This window comes from Phalacrocorax aristotelis, chromosome 3 (assembly GCF_949628215.1).
Source record: "Phalacrocorax aristotelis chromosome 3, bGulAri2.1, whole genome shotgun sequence".
In the NCBI taxonomy this organism is placed as follows: Eukaryota; Metazoa; Chordata; class Aves; order Suliformes; family Phalacrocoracidae; genus Phalacrocorax; species Phalacrocorax aristotelis.
The window spans coordinates 55497098-55516595 of NC_134278.1; the positions used below are offsets into that span (position 1 = coordinate 55497098).

At 40.2% G+C, this 19498-nt stretch overlaps 1 protein-coding gene across 1 annotated transcript in view; it reads left to right on the forward strand.

Moving 5' to 3' along the window:
• Positions 1-19498, forward strand: part of SLC35F1 (solute carrier family 35 member F1) — a 248668-nt gene that overhangs the window by 205207 nt on the left and 23963 nt on the right. Inside the window, exons 4-6 of the mRNA XM_075087513.1 lie at positions 5109-5268; positions 10634-10790; positions 15940-15992. Of these exons, the coding sequence (XP_074943614.1) occupies positions 5109-5268; positions 10634-10790; positions 15940-15992 (370 nt within the window). The remainder of the gene's footprint in view (positions 1-5108; positions 5269-10633; positions 10791-15939; positions 15993-19498) is intronic.

The following is a 19498-nucleotide window of genomic DNA, read 5'->3' on the forward strand; positions in this document are numbered from 1 at the left end:
TGTGAAAAAAAAAAAAGGGGGCTTATAACTGGGGGGAAAAAAATCCAATGAATGTTTAAAAAGGAAGATTCAGCTCAGCTGTTTCCACAGGGAGTTTGCTGACCAGCTTTTTCATTTTTGATACCACTGCAGATCAGCAGTTCACCCTCTGTATTACAGGCCTTTCCTGTAAAGCTTGCCAGCTCTCCTTTCCAATGACTAACAGGACATTCTTGCTATATATGTGCAAACACATGCTGAATTTGTGAGATCAGAGACTGGATATTTGCTGTTAGCAAGAGAGTATTTGTCTATGATTCACAAGGTTAATAAAGTCAACATAATTTAACAAACAAACAATCGGAGAAAATATGTTTCAACATTGTGTATCATCAACAGACTTAGATGCAGTGTAATATCATTTAGAATCAAATAATAATCTTCAATCTCTACAGCAACACAACATTTTTATAATAGAAAGGAGTTGCTGTAGGATGGTATATCAACAGATTATATATTTTTGTATCCTGCCTTCTAAAGCAGCTCAATTCAGAGGTGTGACTGAAGAGAACCACTGACAAACACAGCAGCATCAAAGAACATGGTCTGCACCACACACTCATAGTGGTTACATTAACTTCTCATGCAAAATAGGAAATATGTTTTCTTTCAGTTTGGCAAGATCTGATAACTCTGTGATTAAAACAGGAATGTTTATTAAAATCAGGTCGCTCATTAATTTAACAATGACAGGGTATAGGCAGTACCTTTTGAAAATATTGAAGATGACTCTTAGGGAAATACTGGTAAACAACTGACCTTTATGTACTATAAATGAAATTTAAGCAAAGCATAATTTATCTTTGTTATTGTAACAGCTCTATAGTCAGAAACATGACAATTAGGTATAATGGTTTTTTTCTTAATAGCTGAAATAACTGAAAACAAACAAAAGAAAGGGAAAAAATGGAAAAAATAAACAAGAAAGCCCTGTTGCAGATCAGGTAATCCACAATCTCACATCTTTTGTCTGTAGAATATATGTGTATTTTTTTCTCTGCTAGACAGGTTTATCCAAGGAAAAAAGAAAGGCAGAGTAAATTTAGTCATGGAGAAATGAAACATAAAGCAATACCTGAAAAATAGTTAAGAAATATACACTAGGTTATCTTATTGCTTATATTGTAGCAACCTAATTTATTACTGTCTACCCCATTGTTTAATTACAAGTATAAACTAAGCACAATTCAAGAGCTATTTAATGTCAATGAACATTGCCTACATTTCATGTTTATATCTATCGATCCTGCAGTATTCTGAATAGCAGTTTGTGAATTAGACCTTGGACTACCAGACCTAAAGGGGCGTTTTCCAGCTGCTCTCAGCATTGTTTGTGACAGGTTCTGTTCATGCATGCCCTCATGTTTATGCTTAAAAGACATGTCTTCACATACTTGAAAGCATAGTTATGTTTAAATATTTATGGAATGAGAGGAATTCCTTAAATCTTCCTCTAAAAGACTGTTAGTGGGAATTTGCCTGTTGAACTACACATGCTGCAGGTACAATTTTTAAAACTGGCTATTGGAAACACACTAGCACCCTAATATGTATCACATTCACAAGAAAATGTTCTTTTTGTGTTTAGCTTAGCCCAGACTAAGTAGAGCAGCCCTCATCAGAGCTGCTGTCCCATAATGCTCCCACAATGAACATGCAGCATCATGTCCTGTGTGTAAAGGTGGGCAAGGGCTGTGTTACAGATGCTGGGGGTTAAAAATATCCACTGAGTCACTTTGTGTCTCTTGAGAGACAGTAGTTAGTGGCTGAAAGGTGACATCTTCATATTCTTAAATCTATTCTTAGACATTGTTTGCATAAGTGACCGGAGCTCCTGATTTTGCAAAATCAAATAGTTGGTTCGGTGATGGTTGAGGTTCGCTTATTCACCTTTGCACAGAGAAGAACTGGAAAGATGCTTGCAGACACTTACTGTCGTACTTAATAAGTGGTCTCTTAAAACACCTCTGTGCTTAATTGTTGCATAAGGCTTTCTGCTCTGTCTTGGGCACAGTCACCTCTGTGTATGTATGGGGAAGAGGGTGCTCAAATCTTAGGTGCTCTCGTGAGAAAGACAATGGCAGACTGTGCTATTTTACTCACATCCAGCTCTGAGTTAGGTGTAAGGCTGCCTCTTCTCCAGTGCAAAGCTCATCAAGTTGGTATAACCTATTGGTGACTCCCATAGCACAGTGTGGAAGGGAAGCCAAGCACACTGAGCCAGGTAAAGGTAGCTCTTACTGGTGATGGGTTTCAGTTGCTTTCTCCAAGGTAAAACTGGTGCCTACCCACATGAGCTTCTCCTCCACCTTGTTTTGATGCAAACTATCAGTAAGTTAGAATCACAGAATGGTGGAAGAACCCAGCTTGGGAGTGACCTCAAAAGATCATCTGGTCCAACCTTTCATGGGAAAGTAAGCCTAGATGAGATTGTCTAGCACCCTGTCCACCTTGAAAACCTCTGATGATGGGCACTCCGCCACATCCCTGGGACGGTTATTCCAGTGAACAATTGTTCTGACTGTAAAAAATCCCATTCTTATATAAAGATTAAAACTCTCCCAGTGCAACTTGTACCCATTGCCCCTTGTCTTCTCCATGTGGCTGCTTGTGAAGAGAGAGCCTCTGTCTTCTTTGTAGCCCCACTGTGAGTACTGGAAAACTGTGATGAGGTCAGAAAACTGTGAGTTAGGGTTACCTGTTCAATGCTGTACTAGGAGGGAATGGGATAGATGCATTCACACCTTCAGGGATATCTATGAGCAATGTAAGTAGTAACTGCCTCCCTACTGCTTGGTACCACCTTCCCTCCGTCTTCAGCAGAGCTGATGGATGCACTGTATGCTAGCGCAGCTAATGAAGAACACACATCCAGCATGTACAGGCGTGACGACATGAGCTGTGGATTGAGAGGGGAGGTGTTGAGCTGTGTTCACATCCCGTGGGTTACACTAAAGAGTGAGCTTCCCCTAGGTGTGCCACCTGTTACTGGTACTTGCTAGGGCTGCATTGACAGAGTGCAGAAATCCACAGCACATGTAAAATGTGCAGTGGATGTTACCTATGCAGCAGTGACCATCTGTGCCGGCTGGGTGGGCCTCATCCCTCCTCCCAGTGACAGGAGAAAGCCATGTGCCACCTTGCCCATACCACGTGCCAGGATTTAATGCGTATGCCTGCTAGTCCTGCCACCACCTCTCCCTGCCCCAGGAGCTGGCTGCTCCCAGCAGCATGACTTCTGAAGGTTTTCTTGTGTACGTGGTGTCTGTATATGCTTGTTTTTACAAAGAGTGGTTACTGAGTGCTAGCTCCATTATACACTGTACATGTTACAGGCTCTTCAGAGCAATGCCTTATGCAAACGAAGGAGCTTGTTACAGTTTGTTCAGCTGTTGTCCCTTTTCGTGTTCAGTCTGTGAAGGACAACGTTTTGAGGACTGCCGGAGGAAGTTTTCACTGTAAAGAGGCCTGCCATGCCTTTTAGATGATTAGCTCTCATTTTAAATGCAGAACTTGCTTTAGCACAGTCTTTTCCCGTTTGTAATTTCCTTTGTTCTACAGTTCTTTGGGACTGCTTGAGCCTCCCGAGAGCAGTGTGGTCCCCCTGCTGAAACATTTCTCTTCTGAAGGCTTTTGCCACTCACTGGCTGGGGAATCTTTGGAATGGATGGTTTTCCACTGCATACTCTTGTTTTTCAGTCAAAGTTTAAGGGACATTATCTTTAGTCCAAAAATCAACTTTTATATTTTTGCTGATTCCTCAAATTTAATATTTATTATGTAGGGGTCTCACATATAAAGAGTAGTTTTCTAAGCACTGAAATTCTTCAAATCAGCCAAAAATCTTTTTCTCTTCAGATAACATGACAGACAAAAAAGTTAAAAGGGATGTGATCATTATTTGAAAATACTTAGTGTGCTTAGTGGTAAATCACACTGAGAGAGCAAGTAACAGGTAATAGGCCCAAAGGGAAGAAAACCCAAATTGTATCATCTGAAATCAAGGTAAGAACATCCAGAGTAGTTTTCCAGAACTACAGACACAGTCTCCTCCTTTTGTTGTTCCAGATATTTTCATTAGAAAGAAGATGCAACCATATAGCTCTAGTTCCTGCTGTATCAAATGGCATCGACCAGCATGTACCCTGCACAATTTGTTAAATCCCAATTTTAGTCCACAGAATCGCAACTGTCAATTATCTGTATCCTTTTAGGAAGTGGGGTTAAAGTCAAGTTTCTTTGGGTGTTTCTTACCCAGGATTTTTGTTTCCTGGTGACACACTGGTAGTTTCTAAAATATATTTTAATTTGAAAATCTGAAGGTCCTCTCACAAACATTTGGTGCATGTCTTTTTTTTATCATGGGTTCCCTGGGTTTATTGCTGGGTGTCTCTGAAAAAAATAAGTGAAGATTGTGTTTCATAACAGTTCTTTGAGAAAGCTCTTACCCAGGGTCCATTGGCAAGAAGATTGAGTTTCTTGCACTGCAGGCAATGTTTTTTTTTTCTTTCAGAGACATATGGGGCACATTTTCAAGGAGATGACAGCCCCACGGGGGGCAGATTTTTCATAAGCATTCTGCATGCAGAAACCCCTTGATTTATATGGCCAGATTTAATAAATCTGTCAGTGCGTGCATTATGAACATTCCTGCTAATTGGACCTGAAATAACTGAATTAAAGCATATGTCTAGACTGTAGGAAGAGTGTCCTCAGTTTTTGTCCGTTAGTCAGCAGAGGTGAGGAGCAGATGGAGTGGTGTGGCTCCCTTTTGGCCCAGGTTTCCTTCCCATGGATTTGAAATATGCATCCAAATCCAAGAGCAAGGCAGTGCTCTTGGGTGTTACTCTAGAGCAACAGCTCTTCCTCAGTTCAAGGAATAGTCATGAACAGAATGAAGCCTTATCCTCTGTCTGATGGATGACAGCCACTTGAATACACTTTCTGTCTGGTAGGAAGTGCTATTGCTAACTAAATAACCCTGCTCCCCTCTGCTGAAATCTATCCTAGTATTTTATGGCAAAGTGTTAGCAGGTTGATTTGTTGATTTTTCCTCTCTTTCTTGACAGCTCCTAGACTGTTTTGTCATCCCAGTGGTGATTCTGCTCTCCTGGTTCTTCTTACTGGTACGATACAAGGCAGTACATTTCATTGGGATTGTGGTCTGCATTCTGGGCATGGGATGCATGGCAGGAGCAGATGTCCTCGTTGGGAGACAGCAAGGAGCAGGTGAGTAAGGATGGATGTGTTGTATGACCGATTTCCGGTCAGAGAAGCCATTGACCAGAACATGTCAGGTTGGGGGGAAAAAAAAAGGAAAATCGGCAAGAAACCCTGTGCCTTGATGGATCCAAAGCACTGCACCATTCAAAGTTGCTTCTTTGTCAGAAGGGACAGAGGACAAAAACGGGTGAACACTTGAAGTTAGCACTGCTGCAAACAGACTTGGTGGGCCCTGTGTCTGCAGCCCAGATCACCCTCTGTGCAGGCAAGGGGGACAAGCTAAATACTTGTAGTTTCCTTCTGTTTTGGCTTAGTTGTTTGACTACAAGCTTCAGTTGCTTCATTTCCAAATAGGTTACATCTTTGAATCATAAGCACCTCTCACATCCACTATGTACTCTTCTGAGCTTTCCTCCTTTTTTGTATGGAGGTGGGGTTGCTGGGTAGGTGCTAAAAGACACCAAACCTACATACTAACTGTACCAATTATGTTATGCACACAGTCTGAGAGTAGAGGTTTGGGGTTTGCTTGCGTCACTGTTGAAAAGAACCTTCTTGTGTGTAAGATGTTATTTTTTATGGGTGGCATCATATGAATAATGTGTGTGTAGCTATTAATGCAGACTAGACAGAGTTAGATTTCATCGATCAACTTCCTCTGTCACATTGATTTCTCTAGTGCCAACCCGAATGATGTGGGAAGGCTGGAAATCCTTTTCAAAGATTGTCAATTAGGCACAGTTTTCATTCTTAATTAAAAGCACTGAATTGTGAGCTGAGCATAATACACTGGGATTTAAAATTCTTGACTCAGCTTTCTGAATACAAATGCAAGTGCTGTAAGAACTGCTTTTGCCAGTGTGCTGCTAAAGAAAGCAAGGGAGCTTGTGACAGTAGTCACCGTATCTCCCTGCCCCCATTTACCCCTGTGCTTTATCCAAAAAGGAGACTTTTAGTTCATTGGTATCCTCCAGAAATAACCCTGCCCCAGCTAAAAAGGAAATAATATACACCCTGTACTATGAAATTAGCCAGCCAAAGCTGCATGAGGAATGACTGATTTCAGAGGGAGTGGGATTTCAACCCTGGGTTCCAGAGGAAACTTCCTGTGTCCCAGTAATCTAGAGAGTAACATGCTAGGGCGAGTGAGTTGTGGATCAGCAGGAGTGTGGGGGGCAATGGACCTCAGTGGACAAGGAACAGATTGAAGAACACTGACACTTTGCCATCCAACTGCAATAATTAGATATTATTTGCCATATTCATTACTAAAGTATGGGTATAGCTGTTAGGCAAATTTGTCCAGAAAAATCTGTTAACATGCATTATTGCTTTTTAATTTGGACCTACACATGAAGAACTGTGTCCATGCTTATTGCTATGCAGCAAGACTGCAGCTTTCTTTTTAAGTGGCAAACTGATGTTATTAATAATGTTGTCTTTAACAGAATAAAACAGATCAGCTGGTTATTTATCTGAAGGGGTAAAACTGTACGTTAAAAATCTACAAATAAAAACAAGTATTGGCAGCAAAGAAAAAAATTCTTTAAACACTTAATTAAGGGGTTCCACACCATTTAAAGGATATTTCCTAGGACTGGGCAAACAAAAGAAAGGAATACACCAAAAGCAATGATGCTGTATTAGCCCTCAGTAAAATCCTCTGTTTATCCTGTATTTTAGGGGACAAGATCTGTTGACACCTGTGGATCCCTGTTGATCATATTATTTACTGTATTAGAAGTTCCATAAAGCTCTGGTAGGCACATACTGCATACAGACATCTAGCCTGCTAACTCTTACAGTAAGGAAAAATCAATTTAAAATGCATCACTGAGAGATTAACAGGTATTTTCCAAACTATCCGCAGGAAGTAGGTACAATGTGCAGGCATGCTCTCAACTTCTAATAAATATACGGTAGTTTACTTAGTTTTATTATAACCTGACTGATGTTTCGCACATTTCTCAATAGGAAAAGCAATTACTGCCAAGTACTTTGTGCTCTATCACCTTACATACCAAGTGTACCTTAAAAAAACCATTTTTCTAAACTAATACTCCTGAGGTACCTTGGTACTTGTGCTCCTTTAATACACAGGGGTCTAAGACACAGAGGTCTAAGTGTTTCATCCAGATTTTTCAAAGCACTTCACAGCTTTAGCTTACCACAGTCTCCAAAAACCAGTAACTTCAGTCCTCTTAGTAAGTATATGAGAGTATGTTTAGTCTAAGATGGGACACATTGAGACTGATTTTTAGATATTATTATCATCAGTAATTACAACCAAAAGCAAAAAACCCACTGCTTAATGCTGGAGGTTGAGGTACAAATGAGGCAAAGTGGCCTAGTGAGAGTGTGAAAAGAAATCATGTCAGAACATAATTAATATTTAAATTATTTATGTTACACTATAGTCCTATAACTAGTCCCCAGAGCATTAACTCCTCTCTGGACTGTATGACTTCTGCTTCCAGATAACATTACATGTGCTAACAATGATTAATGCAAAGCATGTTTTGCCTTGTGTTTCTTCAGAAGAATGACCCACGCCATTAAACTGGTCAAGTACAACTCTATTAACCTAAAAGTCTCTAGAATGCCTTACTCAGCTGATACATATTTCCTTAGCAATAAACCATTGGCTGCATGTAGATTTTACATCCATGAAAATATGTCTGTTAGATAGGTCAGTCTTGGGGGAAAGTTCCAAAGTCAGCCTCTTCAGGAAGCAAAGAAAAGGCATTTAACAGCCAGAATGATAGAAATTATTAGGAAAGAAACAAAAAACATAGCATAAAACATTTTTATGCCAATATATAAAGTTTCGTATACTAGCCTCTTGAGTACTGTGTGTTACTCTGGTCACTGCATCTCAAAAAGAAATGGCCAGAAAATAAGCTTATAGAAGCAATGGAGAAAGGTGAGAAAGCTGTTGAAGGGCATAAAATGGCTTCAGGTTGAAGAGATTATAGGCAGACTGGGACTTTTCATCTCCCAGAAAAGGCAAGAAAGAGGCAGAATATGGTAAAAGTACGCGAAGTCTTCAGTGGTATGGACAGGTTCAATACAGAGTGATCCTTAAATATTTCTGACAATCAGAAAATTATGGAATGCCAAATATAATTTTCAGGCATTGGCCTTAAAAGCTAAAAATGCAAAGTACTTTTTAGTAGTGCATGCTTAAACCAGGTGAGTTACTGCCACAGGGTGTTGTAGAGGCCAAAACTGTGCAGACTATGGCCTTCACACAAATTAATGAGGAATCCCTCAGGATCTATTAAGTTTGATGGTCTAATGCAACTTCCATCTCAGAAAATCCCTAATCTGTTGAGAACTGGCTTATAAAAATCCCTCTGTGCTTCCCTATTTCTTCATGCTTTCCTGAGCCACCCTGTGCTGCCCAGTGCCAGAGGAAAGTACTGGGCTAGGCAGACCTGTGCTTTGACAAAATCTTGGCTTCCTCATCCTGGAAAACCGGGAAGGTTGAGGCTCACGCTCCCCGAGCATGAGTGCACTTGGGGGACGGTCATCACAGGGTGGTGCTTGGGGCCGTCCCATCTCCATGAAAACGCTTGGCCTCTGAGGTGTCTTTGTTTTGCAGACGCAAAAAGATGATATTTTTGTCTCAGCAGTTCAACACAGCCAAACTCTAAGGTCAAAAGCTTTTTTTCAACAGTACTTCCCCAAAGTGTCAGTGAGTAGCTGTAATAAATACCAAATGAGTGAGCTCAGTGAGGGGTGATTGGAGCCACTGTGGAACATCGAATGCATCAGGGGTATGAAGAGGTTTTGTAAAGTGCTGATTCTTATTTTAAATTAAGGGCATCTTCTGTGGCTGATTGCCAAAGAAGGCTAAAAGGAAAATAAGCACCAAATCTTAAAAAGATAAATGGTCAAATATAAACATGCTGTCAGTCAAGTTAGATGCAAAACATACATTCAGTGAGAGACTGGATGAGTACATGAAAGAGAAATCTAGTAATGTTTGCTAAACACACAGAAGCGACATCTCTGAGCTAAAAATTGTTGGAGACTAAGAGAGTAATACTGGGAGTATTTTAAAGATTTGCCCTGTTCCTATTCACCCCTACACAAATATACTTTTCTGGTTCTTATAGCCAGCATTGGAGACAGGATACCGGATAAATGAACCCTTGGTCTGCCCTCTTATGACTGTTCTTATTTTTGTAAACAACTTCTCACTGGAAATTTCAGAATTGTAGTTTAGAATGAAAACTAAAGGCTTAAAAGAACTCCATAACAAAAAATATTGAAAAGATAATTTTGAACCAATCAGAATGTTTGGCTTCCATTTTTATTTACTGCAGTGTGTATTTTACAAATCAATAATAAAAAACCATAAAAAGGCAGGAACTCAAAAAACAAATCAGGAGGTATTTTAGAAGAAAACAAGGTTTCTTTCAAAAAGAAAATTACAGTACGGTACTTCAGCATTTCTACTGAACCTTTTCGAAGGAAATTCCATTATATCCAGCCATTCAGAATATGGTTCTGCAGCAATGTCTGACAGGTCTGTGAAGCTGTGCTCTTAGAGAAAACAAGCCGTATGCATGGAGGGAATCATGTGCATCAGTTTGCAAAGCCAGGGCCTCAGTTTTCAAGCTGGAATTTGATCTTAAGCAAATCTCCCTGCAGCCCTCCCTGCCCCCCAATAATAAAAGCCTCCAAGACTTAAAAAGATTTCAGTCTTTGATAATACAATGTTTTAGTAATTATTTATACCTGGAGGTACTGAAAATACATCTTGGTGTTTGTTGCACGCATTACGTGCTGTTATGTTAATTGAACCTCTTTTAAAAATCTGTCATTATCATCACCCTGTATACACGCCATCCTTCCTCCTCTCTTTCTAACAAACAGCTTCATGTGAGAATGAGGTCGATATTGGGGTTGTAATGATTTCTTCACTCATTTCACAGGTACGCAGAATTTTTCAGTTGGTTTCACATCTAAACACTGGACATGTTTTAGACTGCTTAGATTTCAAGATGAGATTTCAAACTGCTCTATATAGCTGAGTCACATTCTATCTGCAAAAAAAGTAATAAAAATAAAAAGGAGTAGTCACTGAAGAGTACCACTTGGTTTCTATATTTTTTTACAAATTTTTCAGATTGTTTCAGATTCTCTTATCCACAGCAAGGATAATGCTCTCCCTTCACCTCTGCTATATTTTGCTGGGGTATTGAATGAAAACTGGTGAAGTGACATTTGCGTTCAGCTTATTAACCCAGACATGGGTTACTTAGTGACTGAGGTTTGAAATCTATAGGGAAGAACTTGCAATAGTTCTAGACAAGAGATGCTTATTCTGACCCATTCTGATTTTTCCTCTGTTTATTCCTAGGTGAAAATAAACTGATAGGGGATCTCTTAGTACTGGGTGGAGCAACTCTATATGGCATCTCGAACGTTTGTGAGGAGTATATCGTCCGAAATCTGAGTCGAGTGGAATTCCTGGGCATGATTGGACTCTTTGGCTCCTTCTTCAGTGGAATTCAGCTGTAAGTGAGCAAGTTTGAGCCCCAAGGTCATTCAAATAAGTGCAGCTGTGGCCTCCATTGAGATAGCCCCTCCTGAGAGGTAGCCATTTCCTGTGGAGAGTAGGTATCCTCTAATTCTGGAATTTGCATTGGTTTTCATATTTCAGATCAGTGGATTTGAATAATAACACAGATTTGTACATAAGTACTCTAATTCAGGCGGCCTACAGGAAAGTTGAGGACGGACTCTATCAGGGATCGTAGTGATAGGATGAGGGGTAGTGGTTTTAAACTGAAAGAGGATAGATTTAGATTAGATATTGGGAAGAAATTCTTTACCTCAAGGGTGGTGAGACACTGGAATGGGTTGCCCAGAGAAGCTGTAGATGCCCCATCCCTGGAAGTGTTCAAGGCCGGGCTGGATGGGGCTTTGAGCAACCTGATGTAGTGGAATGTATCCTACCCCCGGCAGCAGAGTGGAACTAGGTGATTTTTAAGGTCCCTTCCAGTGCAAACAGCTCTATGTATCTATGATTTTATGATTCTCTGTCTGGTGTCCTTGAATAATCATGTGAGGAGGGAGGAGTAGAAGACACATCTTACCACATAGTTGCTTGAAGACAAGTGGATACTTCATGTGTTGAGCTGATCTGTGAATAACAAAATCTACAACTCTCTCGTTCTGTTTCATACCTTTAAAAAGTCACTTAGATTTCTAAACCAGTAGGAAACACATCCAGTCAGAAGGTATTTTACTGATTGGTTCATTCTGTGTAGCTACCTTATGATGTGGCAAAAATAATGAAAAAGCCTGTAAGAAACTGGCATTTTCACTTCAAAATATTTAGTACTCAGGAGACTGTCACATGGATTTCAGGAACTACTGATTCCTGTCTATATCCAAATGTACCTAATGAGGACCTTACCTGGAAGCCTAAGAGTTGGAAGGTAGCTTCCAGTGTCATAATACTGTGACTGATGAAAGCATAGTAAAAGTGACCATGCAAGATTGCCACATTTTATGGATATCCGTCACTGGTGCTTGTCACACAGAATAACTTTTGATTATTAGTCAAAACCATGTTGCTTCCCTGCACATCTGAGCTACTCAGCTTCTAAGAACAGAGACTGATCAAAAAATGACCAATCAATTCCCACTTAATTAGTTCTATTTCTTTAGCCAAAAAGGTTATTATATTTATGTGGGATCTGAACATGTGACTTAAAATGATTTATATTAACTGGCTGCCACACAGGCAGTTCCTTTTTTAAAAATATAGAATTCAAGAGCATGTAAATGTGCCTAGCATCTTCGGCTAAAGCATTTTTATTACCTACATTGTTCATGGTAGGTAGGTGTTAACTGATTCTGAGGGCATCAAAGCAGTGCCCTTGTCTTGCTCTGTGTGTGTAAACTGTCATGTACATCTCATATTCCTGAATTTAATTATAATGCCAATACCCACTCTTGACCCAAGCAGTTAGTCACAATTCAGGGTCTGTGAGTTGTTTTGCTGGGGAGAAGAAGCTGGTGCTGGAACAAGGCATCTTTGCGTACAGAGAACAGAACTGGAAGGAAGGAATAAGAAACCATTTATTTGTGGAAAATCCTAAGGTTTTTCTAGTCAACCTTTGCCCCAGAAGTTCTCACCAGCAGGTTTTTCTCCATCGGCCTCCACAGCTTTTTGCTGCTAGTGCTTTTGTGGCACTTTGTGGAACCCAAAGCACACTTAGCCCATATATGTACTTTTTTAACAAGGTGGCAAAAGCTTGCATATCGGGAGAGGCCAATAATATTCCTGCTACTTGGTTCTACGAAGCAATTCAGCATTTTTCTAACCCTTACTTGTAATGAAGAGCAGACATCACATAGTTGTGAGTTCACAGAGGTTTAATCTAGCTAAATATACAAATGGTTTGAAAGAGAAGCCAGCTCCCCATGTTAAAATTGCAGACTCTCTCTTTGAAACACTACTGGCCACTTTGGTACAATATAGGACCTTTAGGTCCTATAAACTGAAGTAATCTGGGGAAGGAATGTCTCAAAATAGGACCATTTCCCAGCATGCTAGACCAGGTAGTTGAATTTTGGTTGGCATCCACAAATTGATTGAGGATGGGGAACATGTGTGCTAATACCACTGAAGATGTAAATCTGATGTTCATAGGGTGTCCAGGAAGCAGAAAAATTTTGAGGAAGTGAAAATATTGAAAAGTGTGTAGGACTATGCTGAATGTAGGAAAGGCAAAACAGTACCCACAAGTGAATGTCGCCTTTATTAACATGCACTGACATCAAAATAATATAGTAGCAAAAAGCTGTGGTATTTGCCTTTTATTCCATATGTAAGAACAAGTATCTACATAAGTACAGGTGACTCACGACTGTTCAAGCTCTAGTATAGGTCTGTGTCTTCAAGAGGACTTTCAAGAATTAGGTTGTTGTTTTCTAGAACAGTTTAGCAAAAGTGCTTAATATTAGACTGTAACATAAAATAAACCAGGATAATGCCTGTTGGACAGCAAATGAAGGGCTAAGGTGTCAGGGAAAACAGTGAAGTAAAGGAAGGAATTGGCTGTCTACCCAGGCATGGTGAAAAGTTTAGTGGGTTGAATGTGATTAAAGCAGGGAGGAATTGTATGTCAAAACAAGACAAGACATCAGTTGACCAGAGTTGCAGATATAGCAACTACCCAGCAAATGGAGATAATGCTGCCTGATGGAATCACATAATCATAGAATAACTGACACTGTAATGGACTCCTGAAGGTCCATTCCGTTCAAGCCCCTCCTCAAAGCTAACTTCGAAGTTATGTCAGGTTGCTCAGGAACTTTTACCGTTAACTTCTTAATACCTCCACGAATTGAAATGCCAGTCTTGCTGGGCAACCTATTCCAGTGTTTGACTAATAGTTTTTTTCCTTGTATCTAATCAGTTTCCCACATTGCAACTTGTGTCCATTGTCATTCATCCTTCTGTTGTGCACCTCCAAGAAAAGTCTGACTCTATCTTTTCTGTAACTTACCCATTAGGTAGTTAAGAGAGCAAATTTATTGTCCCATCTTCCTTCACCCCGGGTTAGCCTTCTCTTCTTCTCACTGAACAAACCTTGCTGTTTCAGCATCTCCTCTTACATCATGTGCTCCAGCTGCCTGACCATTGTGATGGAGCTCCACTGTACTCCCTCCAATTTGTCAATATCTGTCTTATTCTGGGCAGCCCAAAATTGGATACAGTACTCCAGCTGCTGTCTCACAAATCACGTCCTTCAGCTCACTGGCCAGACTCTTACTAACACAGCCCAGGATACTGTTGACCTTCTCTACTCCAAGGACACATTGGTGACTCATATTCAGGCTGATGTCCACTAGGAGTCCAAGGTTTATTTCTAAAAGTCAGCTTTCTATCCAGTCAGTTCCCAGGCTGTACTATTGCATAGGGTTATTCCACCCCAGGTGCACGCATTCGTATTTGTTTTTCTTGAACTTCACAAGGTTTCTCGTGGCCCTTTTCTTCATACTACATTGTGGGTAGTCCACCCATCCAGTCCATACCTCTTCAGTCTCTAAGGACCTTTCAAGGAATCATGTTGGAAACTTTGCTGAAGTCAAGATAGGTTACACTTCATCCTCTCATCCATTCCCTCTCCTTTATTTACCGAGCCAGTCATCTCACCATGGCAGGCAGTCAGTTTGGTCAATATGGTTTGCTCTTGAGAAGTCTGTGCTGGCTGCTTCCAGTTATCTCTTCTTCATTTCCTGCAAATGGCTTCTGGGAAGATTTGCTCCATAATCTTCCTGAAGGTTACCATAAGGCTGGCCAGGCTGTAGGTTTTTTTCTCTTTTTGAAACCAGATGTTGCATTTGTCTCTTTTCAGTCACCAGGGACCTCCTCCAATCACTACAACCTTTAGAGATCATTGTGGTTCCAATTCTTCAGTGAATCTGGCATCACTAAATGACAATTTCTGGCAAAGTTGCTCTCACCCCTCTTTGTTTCACAGATCATAATGCATCGCAGACCATAGCATATTGTTTTAAACTCCTTTTGTATTGGATAGTCATAGTATGAAAGCAATGTTCTTACATTTAAGTTGTATCAAAATTTGTTTGCCAGAACAAGAGATGTTGAAGTTTTATATTCTTCAGGACTTGCTGATAAAAGAAGCATATGCCTATGCATGCAAAGACACTTATAATTTAGTTATTTTGCAGACAAAGTTATCTTATTATTCTATACACAGTATTAGATTTGCCACACATCAGCAGCAAGCAAATTAGAATTTCCAGGATGCAAGTCTCTAGACCAGATTAATCTTGAAGGCACTGAGTGCCTGCAGTTTTACTATTAGACTTGGTCTTCCATATACCACTTTTTGTACTAGGTACTTTGTTTTTCAATCTATGTAATTCTGTGTTTTATACCTGTTTAAAATAGTGTCCAGACAGCATGCAGAGTTCTGCACAGCAGGAATTAGCTGCAAATCACAGATCAGAGAAAGCAGTTAGCTGAGTGAAGACCTAGCTTGTGAGATACCTAATCTCCAAGGGTCTATGTGCCTGGATTTGGAAGAGCTGCCTTCTTAGAATTTTCTGGATCTGGGATTTTGATATTAATGTACAATCCAAGACTTAGAAGATGTTGAAAGTGGACTTTCGCAGCTTGGGCCATCCTTTGCTTCGTTTCCTGACTTTCATAGCTGTGACTATTTGATCTTTCTCAGTGTGTAACAAATGACAGTATTCTCTGCAAAGCCAGCCTGTGATATCTATTTGACACTGCAGGGCCACTCTGAAGGGTGAATAACTCATACAGATAAATTATTAATCATTAAAGTTCAAAAGCTTTCAGAATATTAAGTCAGAATAATACAAGAGGATTGAACATATAGGGGGATGGGCACTTTGGGCAGGTATATAGAGGGCTGGAAATAAACCAGTACAAATTGTATGCTATCACGTCTGATTACTGCCCTGAAGATCTTTCAGATACATGGGCACAGGGATAATGCCAGAGTGGATTAGCAAAGTCTGATTGCATTTGGTTCCTACAGAGATTTTTTGTTATAAGGTTATTTATGTTGTTTTGTCCAGCATTTGAATTGAATGAGTAAAAGTAATTTAACTTCTGTTCTCTTCCATCAAATTTTGCCTTCTCTTCTCTTATAGTGCAATCATGGAACACAAAGAGCTGTTGAAAGTTCCCTGGGATTGGCAAATAGGTAAGAAAACTCTTCACCTCATTGAAGATAGTTGCTGAAGGAGGCGTGGAGACAAGCAATGTTTGGGGAGGGAGGCACAAAGTTTCACATGAGCCAATGTTTGTGACTTTTCTGCCAGTTACTGCCAAAGGTTGAACCACATGCCTCATAACCTTTCTTAAATGATCTGTTCTTCCATTGCCATATTATGTCTTCCTTGCACCATTAGGTTAAGCATATGAATGCCATAAGATAATTATTCAGACAGCCATGAAGTGAAACAATAATGGGGTTCCAGTTCTGAGATTCAATGCAACACTGGGACAAATAAATGAGGTGGTCATTAAGAGCCGAACCTTTTCAATGAATGACAAAGAAAGAAAATGGAATCTAACAAAAAAAATAGAAGAATACTTGCAGCGCATATTATAGACCCATAAACTCATTTCCAAGGGGAGCATTTCTGTATGCAAATGGTTTATTGCTTTCCAAGTAGTCTTGGTGGAATATAGCAGATGCTTCTTTTAGACAAGTTTAGGTAACATTGTGCACAATGAAGCTCTTATGGTGTTTTGCTACACAGTGGATTGCATGTTCCCATTTCAGTTTAGAAGCTGAGTTTATGATCTAAGACTCCCTTCTAATTAGCCCAACAAATTATTTGCTTTAAAGGCAAATCAACATTTAGGAGAGTCCCTATAATCACTCTTTTACTATTTATGACAATAGAAGAAATAAAAGAATACTAATAGTATAGAGCTGATATACCTAGCAGGGGATTCAAGCTTTGGCAATCCCCTGACAATAGCTTGTTACCTAGTTCCAGGATGAACATCAAAATGACAGCTCAGAAGTGTGCAAAGGCAACTGATTGTGTGGAGAGTCCCTGAGGACAGGGGATACAAGTTATGGAATACACTGTTTTTTTCTTTTAGACTGAGTTCACAGTATCCTCTCATCATTATAAACCTTAATAAAAACTCTATCTTTGGCAAAACACGGCACCTAGAAGTCTTGGAGAGTTGGTGGTTGAACTGTAAAACTAAATGACAAATCAGTTTAAAGTATCCATGGAGAAACACTCTCAACTGCGTACTATAAGTGTATTGGCCTTCTTTAATGTGAGATAATTAGCATAATTGCATCAGTGTTTGTTTATACTTCATGATAAGGAGCTCAGAGACATAATTAATCTGGTACTGATGGAACTGGCAATGGTCATTGACTTAATCTACCACTCATGTAAATGTCATATATACTTCTATGGGAGTTCTGTTGTAACTCAATATCAGTGAAATGTGCTATTAAAATAAAGTCTTACTTGGTCTGTGATGCCATTAAAACGTCATTGAAAGTTAGTCACTAATTCTGAAGAGTCCCCACGCTTCATAAGGAGGAGATCATCTTAGTAAGAGCATTATAGATACATACTTGTTTTGTTAGAGCAATAATTGGAAATGCGGTGCAGTTGAACATGGATTAAAAGGTGACGGTTATGTGCAGTTTTGTGTTCTGCCCTGGCTTCCGCTACACTCAGTGTGCTTTCCATTGGATTGGCAGTGATACAAGGTTGTCAAGTAGTGATTGACAAATCTATGTCAGGGTGTTCACAGCCTTGTCCTGAATAGTTATCCACTGCGACAGACTCAAACTTGCAGTCCAGCAGAGTTAAATCATCAGCCTTCTGAATGATAGTGATAAAGTCACAGCAGGCAACCTAATGAATAACTCAAGGTGGCCTATTGCCATCTGCCATAATTGTGCTATTAAGAATGGATGAACTACCTTTCAACTGATGTAAAATACAAATTATTTTGGAATATAAAGATCTAAAGCCAATCTGTTATGTCTATCATGTTTAAAACAGGCTGTGGTCCTCCCGGTTTTAATTTTGCAAATTCCCCTGATACATAGCATCATCTTCACACTTAGTATAAATCAGTGCAGCTCTGTTTGAATCCTTGAAGGTTTAAGTATTAATACTTGTTGACAACCTGACTGAAAGGAGAATGATTATACTGTTCTGACTGAGTGGTTTCATATGAGACCATGACATGTTTTGTAGAGTGATATATGAGATAATAACAAATAAATTAACATCAGTTTTATTTAAGAGAAAAGCCAGTTTGGATCTCCAGGGAAGTGTTCAGTGTTACAGGGGGTTTGAATATTTCTGAATGGTCTTTATTCCAAGAAAACAGCATGAAAAATCATAAGTGATTCCATTTCATCCCAATGAAACAATAGGTTTTGGAGTAAAAACGTGAAGGATAAAACACACAACATTCAACCAGCATGCTCAGGATCTAAAACAGAAGTTCCCAACGCTTATTAGTCTTGCTGGTACTTGGGCTACTTTAGAGCAGTCCCTGTGGCCAGATCCTGGCCATCTGTGTGAAGATACCCAGTCTTAAAACAAGTGAGGAGATACTGAGGGATTAGGGCTTGTTCAGCCTGCAGAAGGGAAGGCTTCAGGGAGTTAGCTACAAGGAGGTTATCAAAAGGACAGAGCCAAGGTTTTCACGGTGGTGCATGGCAGGAGGATGATGGACAACAGGCAGAAGTGGAAATGAGAGATTCAGACTGGATAAAAAGAAAATCTTCTTCACCAGGCAGGCAGTGGAGCAGGTTGCCTAGAGAGGTTGTCTCCATCCTCAGAGGTTTCAAGACCAGGCTGGACAAAGTCCTGAGCAACCTAGTCTGATCTCATGGCTGAGCCTGGTTGGAGCAGGGTTGGAACTAGGGACTTCTGAGCTCCTTTCCAACCTGAATCATCCCACGATCCTATGATCCTAGGTGCCCAGTTCAGACACTTACGAAGCATTCGCACCCGAACAGGCAAAACACCTGAACAGGCGAAACTGGTGACCTTAACCATCAGGGTGAGCACTGAAAGACAAGACAGGATTCCTTCCACCAACTTTAGATATCCGGGACATCGACATCTCATTTACTTAGATAGACTCCCTTTATCAGCAGCAAGAATAAACAGGCATGACAGAAATCATACTAGCTGGTGTCTGAAAGATGTTGGACAATCTGCACCCTACAATTTCCCAATCTCTTCATTGACCACCAACCCTCAGTATGTGTCCAGAGTTGGGTGTAAAGAATCCCACCCACAGCTGCCTTCCTGCAGATTAAGCCTTCAGTTCAGGACAATGCCAGCATATCAGAAAATAGACAGTTATGAATTATGAGCTTTTCAGGGTTTAACACAGACCAGCTGGTCAGCAGATCATTACAAAAGCACCTCCTAACCTACCAGGTTGCTTCCCTCTAGTGCCTGCTACTGGCAGTTTGTGCTGGTGACTCTGTGCCTGGCTAATCCCAGCACCTGGGACTGCAGCACTAGTGGTGATTCCCAAGGCTGCTGTTAGCACTGCAGGGATACCCAAGCTGCTGAGGCTCCAAACCTTTTACTTAAAATGTATTTTTGGTCTGAAAATTGGCCCTCCAAGAAGCAATGTCTGAAAACCATATGATGTTATTTCCAGTTTGCTTATTGTCACCGCTAAATGCCATTC